Genomic DNA, 15,461 nt, shown 5'->3' on the forward strand with positions numbered 1-15,461 from the left:
AAATTCATTGTCGGAACCCCCGGATCCGCGTGATAAACGCTTGTTACGCTTCGTAACACACATACAGATATATATACATATATATAGATACACATTATTCACGTTAAATTGGCATCCTACCTGCCACTACAAAATATTTCTCAACATAAAGCTACATCCACAACAGTCTAATTAGTCGTTAGTTCTTGACCGATCTCTTGTACTTATGATTAGTAAAATTCAAGTAGAAACTTACACCTACGTGTTTTTCGTAAGACAGTAGAGACACGCAGTGTGGATGCAGCCTAATATAATTTGCTTTACTCACACATATGGTTTCTTGGTCATCGACCGAGCTGCAAAAGTATTTCATCGCATCCGACCCTATTAAAACGAACGGACTGTGTTAGAGAGTGCAGAATGCATTAGAAGAGAAATGCACTATAGAAATCCGCATTATCCGCTTACGTCTTTCCGAACATCCTCTATTATTTCGTGAACTAAAGTCGTTCAGCTGCGGATAAACTGAAATTCTATTCGGCGGAGACTGCTTAATCGTCAATACGCATCGTTGATTCCAGCGACTCCTTTTGGCCACGCTCAATCTCACCGGAACACACGATTGCTGGAGTTTACTTAAAGCACAGAATCGAGTCGAGTCGAAGCGCAGTTCAGTTCCTTTTGTTTCTTCGTTCTCTCCGCAGAATCCGAACTTCTTTGCAAAACTGATATATTCTCGCCACGTTGATCGTAAACTTTTTCGTTATCGTATCGACTGGTAATATACACAATTTTATTCAGTATATAATATTTCCCGGTCACAATGCAAAATTAATTTCTGCTACATTCACGTCACTCACGATTCGCCGTTGGTCAATAACGCACGATTGTGATGAGTCCAGTTGTCCGTAACAAGAAACGTAGAATGTTAATGATTGCGTTGGTGAAAGCTTTTGATTAATTCAACGACAATAATGTTATACTAAAATCAATGAAATATATGGGATTTTATAAGTTGATTAATGATATCCGGTGACTGTTGTTTTACCAAGTAACATCGAATGCTACTTCGTTTTCGTATGCTATGCACTTTATGAATTTTACAAACTAGAAGTTGATTCAGGGGAATTCTCATCGACAAACAGGAAGAGGATTAAGGTTGACTGTGTAAAATTTATCGAATTTTTAAACTACGACTCAAGTATTGAAAAAGGTATTTGGTGTACGTAATTTTTTAAATTTTTAAATGAAATAACTGGAAAATTTTTGCCATAACGGAAGAGATCGTTGAGCTGTTATATTGATTCGAGGGAAATATTTTATCAGTCGTTAACAGTGATGTCTGGCCAACGCAACGTAATATTATCACCCGTTGATGGCGATACGTTCAATTAACGATAAAGGCGAGAAATAGCATCGTGGTTATGCATTTATTAATCTATCGAATCGCGCGCAACCGTTTGTCCGATGTTTCGAAATCAGCGAGCTGTGAAAATGTTCATGGAAATTGGCGCAATGGCGCACGTTAACGCCTTTACAGAAAATCCGTGAAAGTATAAACAAACGGTACAGCTTTCGGGTAATTAACCAATGCCGTATTGGCATAAATCTACAGGGACGTGGACAATGATAACATTATTGCGTAATTTTATGCAATTGCAACGCCGAACGTGAGCAATTAGTTAGGAAGGCTTTTGGGATTTTGTTCGATAAATCGGCATTGTATCACTGCATATCGCGGTGGTACCAACCCTGTGGAAATATTCGACGTATACGTTGCTTGCTTCGCAATACGTTTATTTTCAAAGTCGAATGTGGCTGAATAAAAATTTTACGGATTCTCGTTAATTATACGAGCACACCAGTGGGATTCCCTAATGTATAATATAATTCAAACTGTGTTAGGGCAAATTTATTCAACAGACGATTTCCAACTAATCCCAAAATCTAAGTGAGAAACTAATTCTGTTACTCTTAGTGACTTCAGTCCTTTGCGACACTCTGTTTCAATAGAATTCACGGGCATGACTCTAATTTCTTTGAAATCGTGAGAGACCTTACTAATAATAGTTTACTACGGTAGGATTCTGCGAATGAACCAGATGGATTTAGACATTTCTCGTCTAATAACACACTCAAGGTCACGAACTTCAAACACCTAATATAAGTGCAATTATACGAGGGGACAGACAGGGGGATAATCATTCCGGATGTCTTAGCGTTCTGTCATGTGAAACAGCAGAGGATCCCAATTACAGGGTTGAAGTGGATTACGAAATCAGAGAGGATTAGGGTCTATCTTGCGTACTAGATTGACAATGTTGGTAGGCTGTAATTCATTGAGCAATTTCGAGAACGTAACGTCGATGGTTGATTAAGGCCATTGACTGATCGAAATTGATGACGCAACGAGCTGATAAAAATCAGGTGACTTTGCGAGCTTGGGAAAAGAAGCACTTCGCTCAAAGGAAATAGGGAATAACGTGATAAAGAGTAAAAGTCGTTTGAGGTTTTGCGATAGCGATTAATGAGCTCGTAATTTCCTTTGTTCGCGACTTTCAAGTTGGTCGCGTGGGCATCAAAGCTGAAGGACGCCGACGCTGGGTTACCGTCCATCAGGAAATTCTATCAAGTATTTTTCAAGCTTCCTATAGCCGGTGAGGATTATAGGAGGGTTGCTCCGCGATGCAGTTCCAAAAGAAAAAGAAAACAAATTTTCATTACTAAGATTTTCTTTTGATTTTATGAGAATCGATTTCTTATACAGGCGAGAGGAACGTTTATGTCGTGCTAACCGACTACGGGCCCTCCGATATCGTCACGTTGAAATCCGACGATGGATTTTTGAATCAGCGCTTTCAAATCCGGATAAAAATCTACCATCATCATACTGTTATGCAAGTAACGCAATCGTACGGAAGGGCTTCTGCTCTATTTCAGGTGAGTTTTCAATTACTTTAAAATATCGATTTGAAGAAATTGCTCTGGGTACTTCGACTTTGACAGTACATAAGAAAGATCCTAGATCAGGACTAAAGTCATGCTCAAGCGCTTTTAGTACCCTAAGATTTTTTTTAATCTTCAGGCTCGCATCTTTTTATAGAAAATATATATATATGTGCGTGTACGTATGTAACCTGGCTTTTATTTAAACCATTCTCTGTAGACCCTTTGCACGTTTATCCTTCACCGTTTCGAGACTGAATGGCAGAGCTATTATTATTATCCGCACGTGCCCCCCCCCCCTCCTCTGGACCACAAAAGATTCTGCCCCATGGAAAATCTTTCTTGCGTAGTTGTCAGCTAAGACCCTACCCAGAAGGAATACCCATCTGTAGGGTTTCTGGCGGGAAATCGCACTAGGCGTCACCTACACTCTCTACCAGTTTCTGATGATTTTTCAAATTTATATATCTTTCTGATTATACCAATGCCAATTGGAAACTGTGGTCTATCATCTTTATACAGTTTGTACATTTTCATATCGTTTTTATTTCTGGCCTTCTTCATACTTCAATCCTCTCGCTTATATAACCATTGTACTTTCCCTGACTGCATAAAGATCTTCGGTGTCGGCCGAATTGAATGCAGGCATTTATAGGGGCAGCTGTCCATGTGATAACTGTAGCTGAAAGAATCTATTGTATCTACTTTGCACGTGGTACCGTTTGCGCGGGAACTTTCTCAAAATCTGGAAAAGTGTAAGTTCTGTAACCACGTGACATCCAAGGGTTTAATTCAATTGGGAGTAAAATTATTAAAAATTAGAATGGAATTTACCCAGTGAACTTATCCAAAATAAGTTTTATAAATTTCTTGATAACGTTATTACTTGTGCGATTTGGTTGTTTTTTCTCTTTTGTCATTTGAAACTTTTAGATGTAGAGTGAAGAACGTTCGTCGCGTGGCTGAAACGTGTTTTGGTTTTCCTTAGACTTCATCCTTGCCATTGTTTATATGATTTCCTACGTGAACCATTAATTATACGAGATCTTGATAAATGAAGTTTGTCCTCTGCAGTCTGCCTTTGTTTCCTCTTATTTGAATGTACCATTGTGTTCCAGTACAGCGTGGGTATGGTTCTTAGGCACGCTACGAAAATTCATCTGCAACGTGCCGCGACAATCATCGAAAAGAGGTACAAGATCCTGGAACATGGAAAGGAATTTTTAAGTTTGACTTGAAGGTTGTGTTTGACGATACTATCTGTACAAATAAATAAATCTATGTATTTGATGTATTTGATTCATATACGCAATAATGAACTGTCTTCACTACTATGAAGTTGCCACTTGATATGTATGGACAGTCCGAATTAGTTTTTCATTTTTTTTTAGTTATTCCTGAATATTTCTTACCGGTCGTTGTGCTTCTAAATTCTTGTTATTATGGAAATTATATATTTCATTTATCTGGCTGTATTTTATATAGCAGCGAACGCGTCGTTCTTCCTTTTTATACGTCTTCCGTTAGCTTTGAAATTAGCGACTATCGAAAATTGATCACTCGAATCGTCTGAAGAATATTCTCATGAAATCGTCAATATGGGCCAAGGTACTTAGCTTTTCATTTAAATGTTTGATAATATCTTTATGTATGTTGGAATAAATCAGAAATAAATAATAACCTTTATTACAGGCGAAGATTCACTGCCAACGATAATGCCTTAGTATAATTAGAGCTTTGTCCAAAGTAAACCTCTGTGAATGAAGTATCTTTAAAAATTGTGCTACGCAAGTAACAGTAAAACTCTTGTTGTCTTTAATTAAAATCTAATCAAGAACTGATTTTTTTTGGAGGTTAATCGTTAGGGTGCATCAAACGTATTGTTTATATTTTATACGGTCCTGTGAGTGTAGTAGTTTTCTTTCTTACCGACTCCTGGCACGAATTCTCAAGCAAGTTACAGACTTTTCCCACAGGGCGGCAGCACCAACGCGTTCTTCATCGAGATTTACTTCTAGATTTCATTATGTTCTTCCGTGAGTTTCGTGTTAATAAATTAGATAAACGTGCCTGCGCTAATGAAAGAGAATTGCATTGTGTCGCGAGTGTAGACAACACGATTGAACAAAGATATAACTTTTAGATACTTCTGAGATCAGTAAAACTGTTTGTTGTGCCATCGAAATACATTGTACTTCTCATCCAATTGAAATGGATTCAATCGCAACTCGAACGGCACAGCATTACTAAACACAGTCCATTACGCCGGACGGGGGTAAGTAAACTTGATAAAATATTCATGAAAATTGGCAATGAAAAGCAAATGATGATCGATATCTGCAAGCATTAAGATCTACGTTAATCCTAATTGCAATTCAGATCTACGCTATTCCTAATTATATCTACATGTGGTTTACATCAAGGCAAAACCTGCAGAGTAGAGCATGGTGGCTTGTCTGCTGCTGGTGGCGTTGATTGATACCACCAGCACCACTAATGCAAAATACCGTCCAATTACTTGTCAGTTACGAGTATTATATCCCTATTCTATTCGCAAGATAAAAGAAACAAAAAAATTCTATTAAAACATATCCTAGCACTTAGCCAATTTTTCATCAGATTGACATTGTACACAATTTAAAAAAGAGAACAATATACGTACATGAGATACTTGAAAAATATAGAATTGCAGCAAACTTATATACTATATGCGTAGCTGTAGGTATATCTATATTATCATAGCATACAGTATACATATTATATAATATTTCATATAATATAGATAATAGACACTTTCAAAAGTATCCAAGCAGTAACTATCCAATCCAATCTATCTATCAGGGAACTAAGTATTAATCACTCAAACAACCAATACCATTTTCATTAATTTCTCCTATGAATGACAACCCATAACCTAAGTTTACGAATGAAAGCGGCTGACCACCTTGTCCAACTTGGATTATTTACGGGTGTAGTTCTGGAAAACGTAAAGGAGTTTCTTGCCAAAGCAGGAACGGGGATCTTCCGCTGGATTAAATCCTGGAACATGGTATCGCTTACCCAGGAAGTCGTAGACAGGGAACGCACGGTTAGTAAGTAGGCAGGTACTCGCTTCTGACGTTAATACGGAAAGTCCTTAAGCTGCAACTGTGGAAACTTTACGGACCGTGGCAATGACAGACACAATTCTTGAGAAGCCATGTTCAGGATTTCAAGAAGTGGATGCACAGGACAAATGATACAAATAGTGTTCCCTGAGTATATCTATACGAAGAGATTGCGTAAGAGCTAAATGAAAAACGTAAAAAATGAATCGAGATTAAATATTAAGAACTTTTGCAATTTTCAGAGTTAACTGACACGCTGGAAAATCGAGCATTAACAGAAACTAGGTGCAAGGTACGAAACTTAAAATTATGATGCATTCGATACTCGAAATTGACGTCAGTTTCGTTTTAACTTTAAAACTTGTCTGCTCCTCATCCAACTTACATAATTACTGGAAACTCAAGAAGTTACATCGATTAATAATACAGCCGTCGTTTGCCAATGTTATGAATATTCAGATATACATAAATTGCCGTTATAAATGGGCTCAGAATGGATTCGGTTATTGTAATTTAATTATCGTATACATACACACATATATATATATACTGTATGCATTTTCAATTAATCAGAAAGTCCCTACTGAATTCTTGTCTAGCTCGAGTATGAACATTTTCTCTTGTCACTATAGAGATGCACTTTACTTCCGGTTTCGGAGAAGCGTTCCCCTACCTCATATCTCTTTTGTATCCAAACTCAGCTGAGTTTCACCATTAAAAGATAATTGGAGCGTGTAAACAGTGCTTCCGTGCATCACATCGGAAAACGTAGGCAGAACGGTAGGTTTTGAATTTCCGCAATTCTTTTCGGTGGCTTTGTCATGTCTCGCTGAATCGCCTATTAGGATTTTAGTACAGTCACGGACACGCGGTGTAAAATTGAATGGATTACCGAGAATACAATGGCGCTATGAGTGCAGTACAGTTAAATAACATAATGTATGCTTCTATCGGACCGGTATAGCCACATAGGTACATTTGGCTGGATATTAAGCGAGATAATTAAAATTACATCGCAGACCATATTTCCATAGTAATTAATTCTATAATGAACACTCTGATTATAGGGAAATGTGATCACGTGGAACCATTATTAAATCGCCTCCTCCCGTTCGATTCGCTTTTACCATAATAAAGCATCCGAACTGCTCAGCTGGCTGGTTCCAAATAATCAATATTTCTTGAAATTAAGAATTTCAACCGTCCCCCTTTCGTTCGGCAGCAATTTCAAGCCGTACCCATTGTAATTCCCTTGTCCATCCCTCGATCCACCCTTCGTTCAAGCATATTGCAGAAAAGAATTGAAAGGATCTCGTTGCTTTGGTCGCGCGCGAACCGACGGATGAATTTCTAAACGGAAGTCGCCGGTGCTGGGTTGCCTACGGCGATCAAGAGGGACCGAGGCAGAGCGGCGAGACAAGAGCAGGCTAAAAAGAAAGAAGAGGGTTATAAAAAAAGAAAAACGTAAGAAGGAAAAAGAAGCGATAGGAAGAAATGGCGAATGGCAATCTCAGCGTTCGAGCGTATATCACGAAGCCCAAAGACGAGATTTTGTGTTATCTGTAATGGGACGCCATACGTTATGTCGGATTATTGGTTGACTTTCCTTTCAGGAGACGTGTGGCATTTCGTGCTGGTGGCATACGAGGGTAGTTCTAAGCTATACAAATGGCGCTAAAAGAGCCTGGAGAATGTCGGCAGTTTATAAAAGGGCTTTATCCTTTTCCTTGATTATGTATCAATTCTGCGAGTCTACGGATACAAGGCCTTATGAAAATTCATCGGGTATGTCAACTGTGAGTTGTGGAATGTAAGTAGGTTTTCGTTACATTGTAAAACCCCGCGCAAAAGGTTCGGCTTCGTCCTGGCCCAGGATCATAATTAAATGACCCTCGTGGAACGTGAACATTAATAATCTTTTCATTTTTTTTTTTTGGTCCTCGTTGAACTCACCGGAGTACAAAGTTATGATAACGGAACGGCTGGTTATTGGCCAAGCCCTTTTCGAGGGATTCAGCTTTTCATGGTTCTGCCTAGGTGGTATAGTAGCGTCAGCACTGACTTGTTCCTTTGCAGTTAAGCCGCGCTTACAATGCTTCGCTCGACCGGACTCCATTAATATCGTTCTTTTGTTTTGTTTTATATCTGGGCCCGACGTCGCAGTGCGATTCTTTAACGGGATGCCCGATGCGAGCGAGAGCCGAATTACTAGGAAACAGGGTGAAGCATTGCCATCACGACGTTACCAAACTAGTACGTTGCTTCTGTTCGGTGATACGTACTATTTATGCGCTAGAAAATTTTGCACGTAAATACACGAGCGTTATATCCGTTTCAGCGACAAATCGTTGCTCGCGCGACGTACCTCGCACGAGAATGAATTTATTTCCTTGCGGAGTTGCCAGAGACAACTGTAAAACCGGGCAAATATCCGCCATTATATCTCCTGTCAGAGTTATGGCTTTACGTGGAGAATTGTAAATAATGTGAGTAATGCTCCTTTTGCTCGATATATTATTGCGACTGTTATGGGATGTAGCTTTACGATTACGATAACTGCGTATACACTCTTTGACAAGGCTGTTCTATATATTTAGGAAGTAATTGTTCAATTGGACTTGTAAATGATTTTTTATTACTTTATGGCAGTAGTATTGTACTATGGGTCAATATTTCATAGATGGTTAGCAAAGTTATCGGTAAATTGGACAAGACGAAATCTACCCTACAGCTGGGAGAGTGGCGTCTCCTGTAATCCGGCTACTCGGAGGCTAGTTACAGTGGAGGATCTGAGATCGGGGCACCCCTGTTGCTACGGGATCTACGTTGACTAGGCGTCCGCACTAAGCTCGCTATCAATATGGATGCCCTGGAGGAGTCCAGGGTGTCCAGGTTAGCTAAGGAGAGGCGAACCGGGCCAGAGGGGAAAACCCCAGCAGCCAAAAGTCTCCGTGGCGTACAGTAGTGGGATCGCGTCCGGGAGTGGGACCGTGTCGGCAGCCTGTTCAATATCATTCGACCTGTAACTTTTTTCCGAATTTTTCAAATTTTTCTACAATCCGTTAACCTCGTAATGACGTTTTTCATAAGAAATTTGATTTTTTTTATAGGATTATGTCGAATTTTTTTTCGTCCTAATACATTGGCGGGACTGTGAAATGCTTTTCAAAGTTATCAGAGCTTTTGAGCAGTGCTTTAATTGGAAATCTTCAGCCTACTTACTTTTTTGAAGTCGAGCTTTCTTATTAGGTTAATTAAATTTTTCAGTTTGTGAATAATACCTACTGCTCTTCAGCCAATTAAAGCTCTGTAAATCATTCGCTGTATATGTGTCTATGTCAAGGATAGTAATAATCCAATTTTATAACCTTATATAGAGATATATAATTTTTAACTGTGCACCTGTTTTTCCTTATATTCCATATATTAAGAAACACGTCTAATGCTTATATTCAACTAATACACATTCCTCGTGCGGATTACCCTGCGACTTGTTTAAGAAGCGCAGTTAAGCATCGTTAACGGTTAATCTTAGTTTCGCCCGTAAATCGAGCAAGCCAGCCCTTTAACGCAAAATGTGACTTTCACAGTTTCCTCAACAGTCAACACTCTTTAAGAAAATAACTTTTACCGGGTATAATTTGCGCAGACAACATTCAACACGTTTCTTAACTCCCAAGAAATTGGACTGTCCAAGCGCCATAACCGTAGGTACAGTTTCACGAGACGCGATATATTAGAACTTTTAAGAAAACACGCGGCAAGTCGTGCAATTCGTTCGAGCTAGAATGACGTAACAATAAGAAAATCGCAACTACTTAAAACGTCCGTACTCTCGTTTATTACACGGTAAAGTCGTCGCCGCGCCTTTACTGGCTTTTTGATTTATGTTACATTCGACTGCAACATCATGGCAAGTAATTACTATGACCGCTGTAGAATCGCAATGCGCCCTCGTGATAAGCATACGTAAAACTCGGTGCTAGGTTCATGTAAAAAAGTAAAAATACAAAGCACGTTTCCACGTTCAATAGCCAATACCATCCGATCCGTCCATATGCCTTGTTCGTGAAAATTTATAGTAGAACCACGTGTCAGTCTTCTTTCATTTAAAATTTGTCTTAATTTTTTTCCTCATACATTTTTCTTGAAAATACATTCAGAGTATCGTTATTCTCATTATTTTATTTTATTCGGCAAACAGTCTCCGCACTTGTGTCACCCTCCGCTCTATGGGTAACGGGAAGCATCGTGTATCTGTCTGTACCAGTTGCCAACTTCGTAGGATGAACTTCGTTCTTGACTGTTCACGTCCTTGAAGTTTCTCTCGGAGTCTGTGGGTATCTTCGACAAGAGTTATAGTTGCTGAGAGTAACAGTCAATACCAGAAAGTCTTCGTCCAACTATTAAAGGTGATTGATATCGTAGTCTCTATAGAGGGACACTTCATAATTCAGTATTAATTGAATAAATAACGTTGATCTAGCTAGATTAACTCGTAGTATGATTAAGTAGGCAATTACTGTAATAAATTAAGGTTTTGCGTTACTGGTAAATGGGATATTTATTCATTACGAAAATTTCACGAATTTTCTACAATATCTGCTTCACCGGGTGACGTTATCAGTTCACGTGCAGGTAGTCACTCCAGCATTGTCGTCTGTTACGAAACGATTGATACACGGCCCGGCTGTAGTTTTTGACTGTGACAATACTTTGCGAATTATATGAAAGCTCTGAAATTCACTGGTGACGTAATAGGATTCTTTTAAATATTCAGACGAGGGACTGTTGAACGATGGGATCTTTTAATTAAATATGACAATTAAAATACAAATAGACTAACTAGCAAGGTAATTAACAACTTTTAATCGTGAAAAGATACAAATTTTTTATTTATAATTAACTCTATTTTTTAATCTCCGGCATTGCTCTTTGTTACGTTCGTAATTACCATTCCATTTTTGTTATCCGTAATGAAACATTATTCGTGATATAATACGTTGAATGTCCACGAATGTCAAAGCTAATGATACGGAGGTAGGAAAAAATCAGCTGGTATTTGTCGTTCAAATTGCCAATAATAATTGCCATCTGATTCGACGAAGCGTAACGAGAGATAAATCGACAGAAAATACAGCCAGGTTTCTCTTATCGGAGTAACAGTCGAACGAGCGTATCGCGCGAACCGCAGCACATAAGGGTGGCCACACAATGTATCTCTGCAGGGGGTGCGTGGCGCATACTGCACACGCCATAATTCTCATTGGCCTCTGATTTAGAGTGGAGTCGGTATTAAGTGCTTCGATAGATTACCCATCCCTAGGAAAGTTGTGCCACCCCCACTCTCCCTACTCTCACCTAAGTAGATAGCCACCCTCCATTTTCAGGATCATTACGGCTCCCATGCACCTGCTGGTTGGTAAAGTCGAGCTTAGAATTCCGACCAAGTTGCACTTTATAATAACTATCATCCATTTTGGTTTGTTAGTTTCGATCGGGCCCCACTGACCAAAGTCTTAAGTATATAATCTGATTGCAATAACTCATTTATTAACTGTCAGGGATTAGGTGCAGCCTCAGAGATTATTAAATGTATTATTATTAATGTAATATTTCACTTATGCCTCAGAGATTTCATATACAGGTTTTGCCAAGAGGTATGTTAAATCTTATATATCTACTTATACGTTGTGATATCACTGTATAGATATAATCAGTGGAATTTTGCAGGGAGGCAGGCGTCACTTAACGAGACACGCAGCAGGTTCCGCTGGGATTGAAGGAAGTTGGTGCAGGCGCGTACAAAGACAGGGATTGGCTGTGGGAGTAAGTTGGGACAGGGGGCTGGCGATTATTGACAGGCTACCCTTCACTTGCTTGTTAAGCGTCTGCTCTTGCAGCTAACGTCCTGATTACGAGGTGAGTGACGTTACTGGCTTTGAATTTTTCCTGAAGCTTTCATGTTATGACGTTAAAGTACATCATGCTTTTTAACATGGATCAACGTAGTACCTTCTATTTAAATAACGAACAGGTAAGAGTTGGTTTTAAAATTCGCTTCGTGATTCGATATTCTTTTTTTTTTACGTGTGTGACTAAAAGTGTTGGATTGTCAATGACCATTTTTTAATGTATCAGAAATATATTGATTTTTAGGATTTGTTCAAGTTATGTATATATCTAATGCTTGTAATTTTGTTCTACCGGAATGTTCTGTGGGATTGGATATTTTTTTAATGTTCTAAGGCATAGACGTACTGCATCGTAATTACTCCTGGATATAACTTTTGGTATGAACTGACACGACAAGAAGCTCCAGCCTCTAGGAATTATTGGAATTGCACTGCTGATATTTCCTGGGTATTCTCCAATCATTCCCTTTGGTTGAAACTCGAAGTATGTTTATACTCCTGGGTAGTTGCGAGTTCTCCGCGAAGGCTATGAATGCAACCTAACCTAACTATTTCCATCGTTGGCTATTCTACGGTCCATCAGAGTGACGTTATTGTAGCGTCCAAATGTAACGGCCATCATTAAATTCCATAGGGTACGTGTTGTGAAATGCTCGGAATTGCTGGAACGTAATAAATCTGTATTGTTACCTGTGTAAGTTGCACTTTGCAACGAGATCGTTAGAAGCCTCCTTGTCGCACGAGAGGATCGAATAGCTCGAGTTTATTGAACGTGAAAGAGTCTCGAATCCTTCGTAATATTAAAAATGGAATAAGTCTAATCTGGTATGATGACGTACGTAAGCATTATTAGAAATGACGACGACTAGAAAATTGTCTACTTTTATATTTTTGGTAAATTAGTGCAAAAACTGTGCATAAGATCGTCTCATAACACGTAAAAAGAAAGTTGGATGTCAACAAGACTGTCTACCTAAACGTATATGCTATTTTAAGGTAACGAAGTCCTTTAGTTCAGCGTTCCGACGTTTCTCAGCATCATTCGAGATTTTCCGTCCGTTCGTTCAAAAAACAACGTAACGCTTTAATTTTTTTCTTATATTCATCCAAGAGGCATAGTGACGTAAAGGTACTTTTTTTTTAATATTACTTTCTGAAAGTATTCGATATTATAGAAATATGATAATATCATGGTTCCATTTGGCACGATGCAGCAGTGACGCATTTCTAGGACGCTCGGAGATTCTAGTTTGGAATAATGCAGTAAAGACGTCAGATTCACGGATATACCTTCGCGGCAAGCTGACGAAACTTAATGGGAGGGTCTAACGTTTTAATGAATCCTTTATTAAGGAAAAATTCATTAGTAACAGAAACTCTCGAGACTCAAGGAGAAGCTTTAATTATTTAGCGCCTGACGTAATTTTCAGTGCGAAGAGTTGAAAAATCGTGACGCTCCTCTTAACGCGCCCTATATTATTTTTACTCTGGACTGTCATATTTTACCTTAGCAGATACTGTCGCTGGATTCCAGACGGTGCTATCTTTTATCTCCCAATTAGCTATTTCAGACGTTCAGGTAGATACCAATCGCAATACCCGTGCAACAAGGTAATAGTTGCGATTTCGTACCTTACACACGTTTCAGAACAGTTTACATTACCTTGTCCATAGTTACACACGTAATAACCATAATCGTTTCCAGATCGAAATCCTGTAGCGAATACAAAATTTGCTTGCTATTAAAATCCTATTTAGATATCACGTGAAACTATAAAATTAAAAATCTCTATTTTGTAAGACCTGTTAGTATATTTAACAAACAATAAAAAAAGGGTCCATCGGCACACTAGCGTCAAATATAGTACGAGATTGATCTATTAAATGAACCACAGCATCAGTGGTCCTAGGAGGAGTGTGGAGTGGACACAAGAGTTCATCAGTGGTTTTCAATTGTCAAGAGGATCTTTGATGTTTTATTTACGTCTCTTTGACAAGATAAAAAGTACAGAGGAGTGAGAGGGAGACAAGGATTTTAAAAAGATGAAGGAAAGATAAATTGAGATACAAACGTAATGAGCGACTGACCTAAGCGGATTCTTGCTGATGCAACTTCTTTCAGATAGCACTGGTAGAGGAGACTGAGAAATTCTGGACGAAATAATTGTCTGTCTCCGGGTATCTGCCATAGCACAATGGTGTATACCAACCTAACCAGACACTTGGTGATGTTAAAAGCATGCTTTTCTTTTGCTTATTTTTGCTTCCATTCCTTTTTCCAGATATGAGAGCGACGCCAACCTACACTGTCGTCACGAGATAACTGTCGCGTCCTGCTGAGTCTCTACGATTTTACTCTATTTCAACATGGATTTCACGGATTTGTTGGTTGGGTTCGTTTAGCAGGAATTCGTTCTCCACTTATTCCAGATCATGCTCTTGCATGCTTCCCTTAATTCCCACTGGAAATAGTCTGCCTCTGAACGAGTAATTCGAGAAAGAAAAAGCTGAAGAACACTGGATCCTTAGTTAGACACCATTGTTCACGCCCTCTATATACGGATAGGTACAAACCCCGTATAGTACACCGACCACCTTTTTTATCCTATAGAAACGTACCGACGCCATTTACGAGTAAAACCCATTATCCTGAAAGGTAACAAGAAGTACAGACAACCAATCGAATCTCTTGTTGCGGGTTCCAGCAGAAATAGAGCATGGGATGTCTATTTATACTTAGGACATGCCGATCCAAGCGCAACGATCATGCAGAAAGTCACCACCCGGCAACACATGTCGACCATACGCTGGGTTCTTTTAACGTGTGAAACCAGCATTATGGCATCGGTAAGTTGGGGAATTCATCGCACGCGTTGGCCCTATATCCAGAGAGGAGCGTCGGCAAGCGTCGCACTGCTGCCGATACGTGCCTGAGTTACGAGATACTCGCAAATAAAGGAGCACTCTTGCACTCGACCCTACGCCAATGGATCTGAGAGTCCAGGAGTTACCCTCACCTACCCTTGGACTGCCGACCTTAGTGAGTCTCTTTGCCTTCCCTTTTCAGCCCGCCGATACTCTTGGCCGTCTCCTTCCTATATTGCCATGCACGTTGGATACTACAATAGCCACGGTGCTAGCTTATAACAGCTAAAGACGACGTTTCGCAAGCCCTACATTCGATCTGGACGTTATCTACCCTCTGCTCCATCAAGATCTTACAATTAGTTCCTTTCTTCGTCGTTGCTTCTCGCTACTTATTTCATACTCTGTCTGCGTCTTGGGCTCTTTCACCCTGCTACTGGGTCACGGCGCATTCTTATGACTTTATGAGACGTTAGCCAATAGCTGAACTTAGAAAGGACCCTTTTTACCTTTCAGACACTCTTTCGAATAATACGGATATGAATCATTCGTTCTCTTGGGTTGCGGTGGGACTTCCGATCGGTTCTCGTTATCGCTGGATATTGCACGAGGGTTTACGATGAGAAAGGAGGTAGTTTCTAGATTCGAA

At 39.4% G+C, this 15,461-nt stretch overlaps 1 protein-coding gene and 1 long non-coding RNA gene across 2 annotated transcripts; both read left to right on the forward strand.

Moving 5' to 3' along the window:
- Window positions 1–2,379: 2,379 nt before the first annotated feature.
- Window positions 2,380–4,173, forward strand: LOC107270156. Its single transcript, XM_025087633.1, has 4 exons — window positions 2,380–2,406; window positions 2,543–2,636; window positions 2,747–2,919; window positions 4,044–4,173. The coding sequence occupies exons 1-4, from the start codon at window positions 2,380–2,382 to the stop codon at window positions 4,161–4,163; spliced, it is 414 nt and encodes a 137-aa protein (XP_024943401.1). The 3' UTR covers window positions 4,164–4,173.
- Window positions 4,174–4,331: 158 nt separating this feature from the next.
- LOC112494704 lies at window positions 4,332–6,329 on the forward strand. Its single transcript, XR_003060428.1, has 5 exons — window positions 4,332–4,533; window positions 4,618–4,961; window positions 5,069–5,200; window positions 5,937–6,206; window positions 6,275–6,329. It is a non-coding gene; the product is annotated as an uncharacterized LOC112494704 (long non-coding RNA).
- The last annotated feature ends 9,132 nt before the right edge of the window (window positions 6,330–15,461 follow it).

This window comes from Cephus cinctus, unplaced genomic scaffold (genome assembly GCF_000341935.2).
Source record: "Cephus cinctus unplaced genomic scaffold, Ccin1 Ccin1_scaffold0709, whole genome shotgun sequence".
NCBI lineage: Eukaryota > Metazoa > Arthropoda > Insecta > Hymenoptera > Cephidae > Cephus > Cephus cinctus.

Excerpts from the sequence above, each read along its gene's own strand:
- LOC107270156 (XM_025087633.1), top strand. The coding sequence starts at position 2,380 with ATGACGCAACGAGCTGATAAAAATCAG. Across the intron at positions 2,407-2,542 it reads AACGAGCTGATAAAAATCAG|TTGGTCGCGTGGGCATCAAA; the intron begins GTGACTTTGCGA and ends GCGACTTTCAAG. Across the intron at positions 2,637-2,746 it reads TTTCAAGCTTCCTATAGCCG|GCGAGAGGAACGTTTATGTC; the intron begins GTGAGGATTATA and ends TTTCTTATACAG.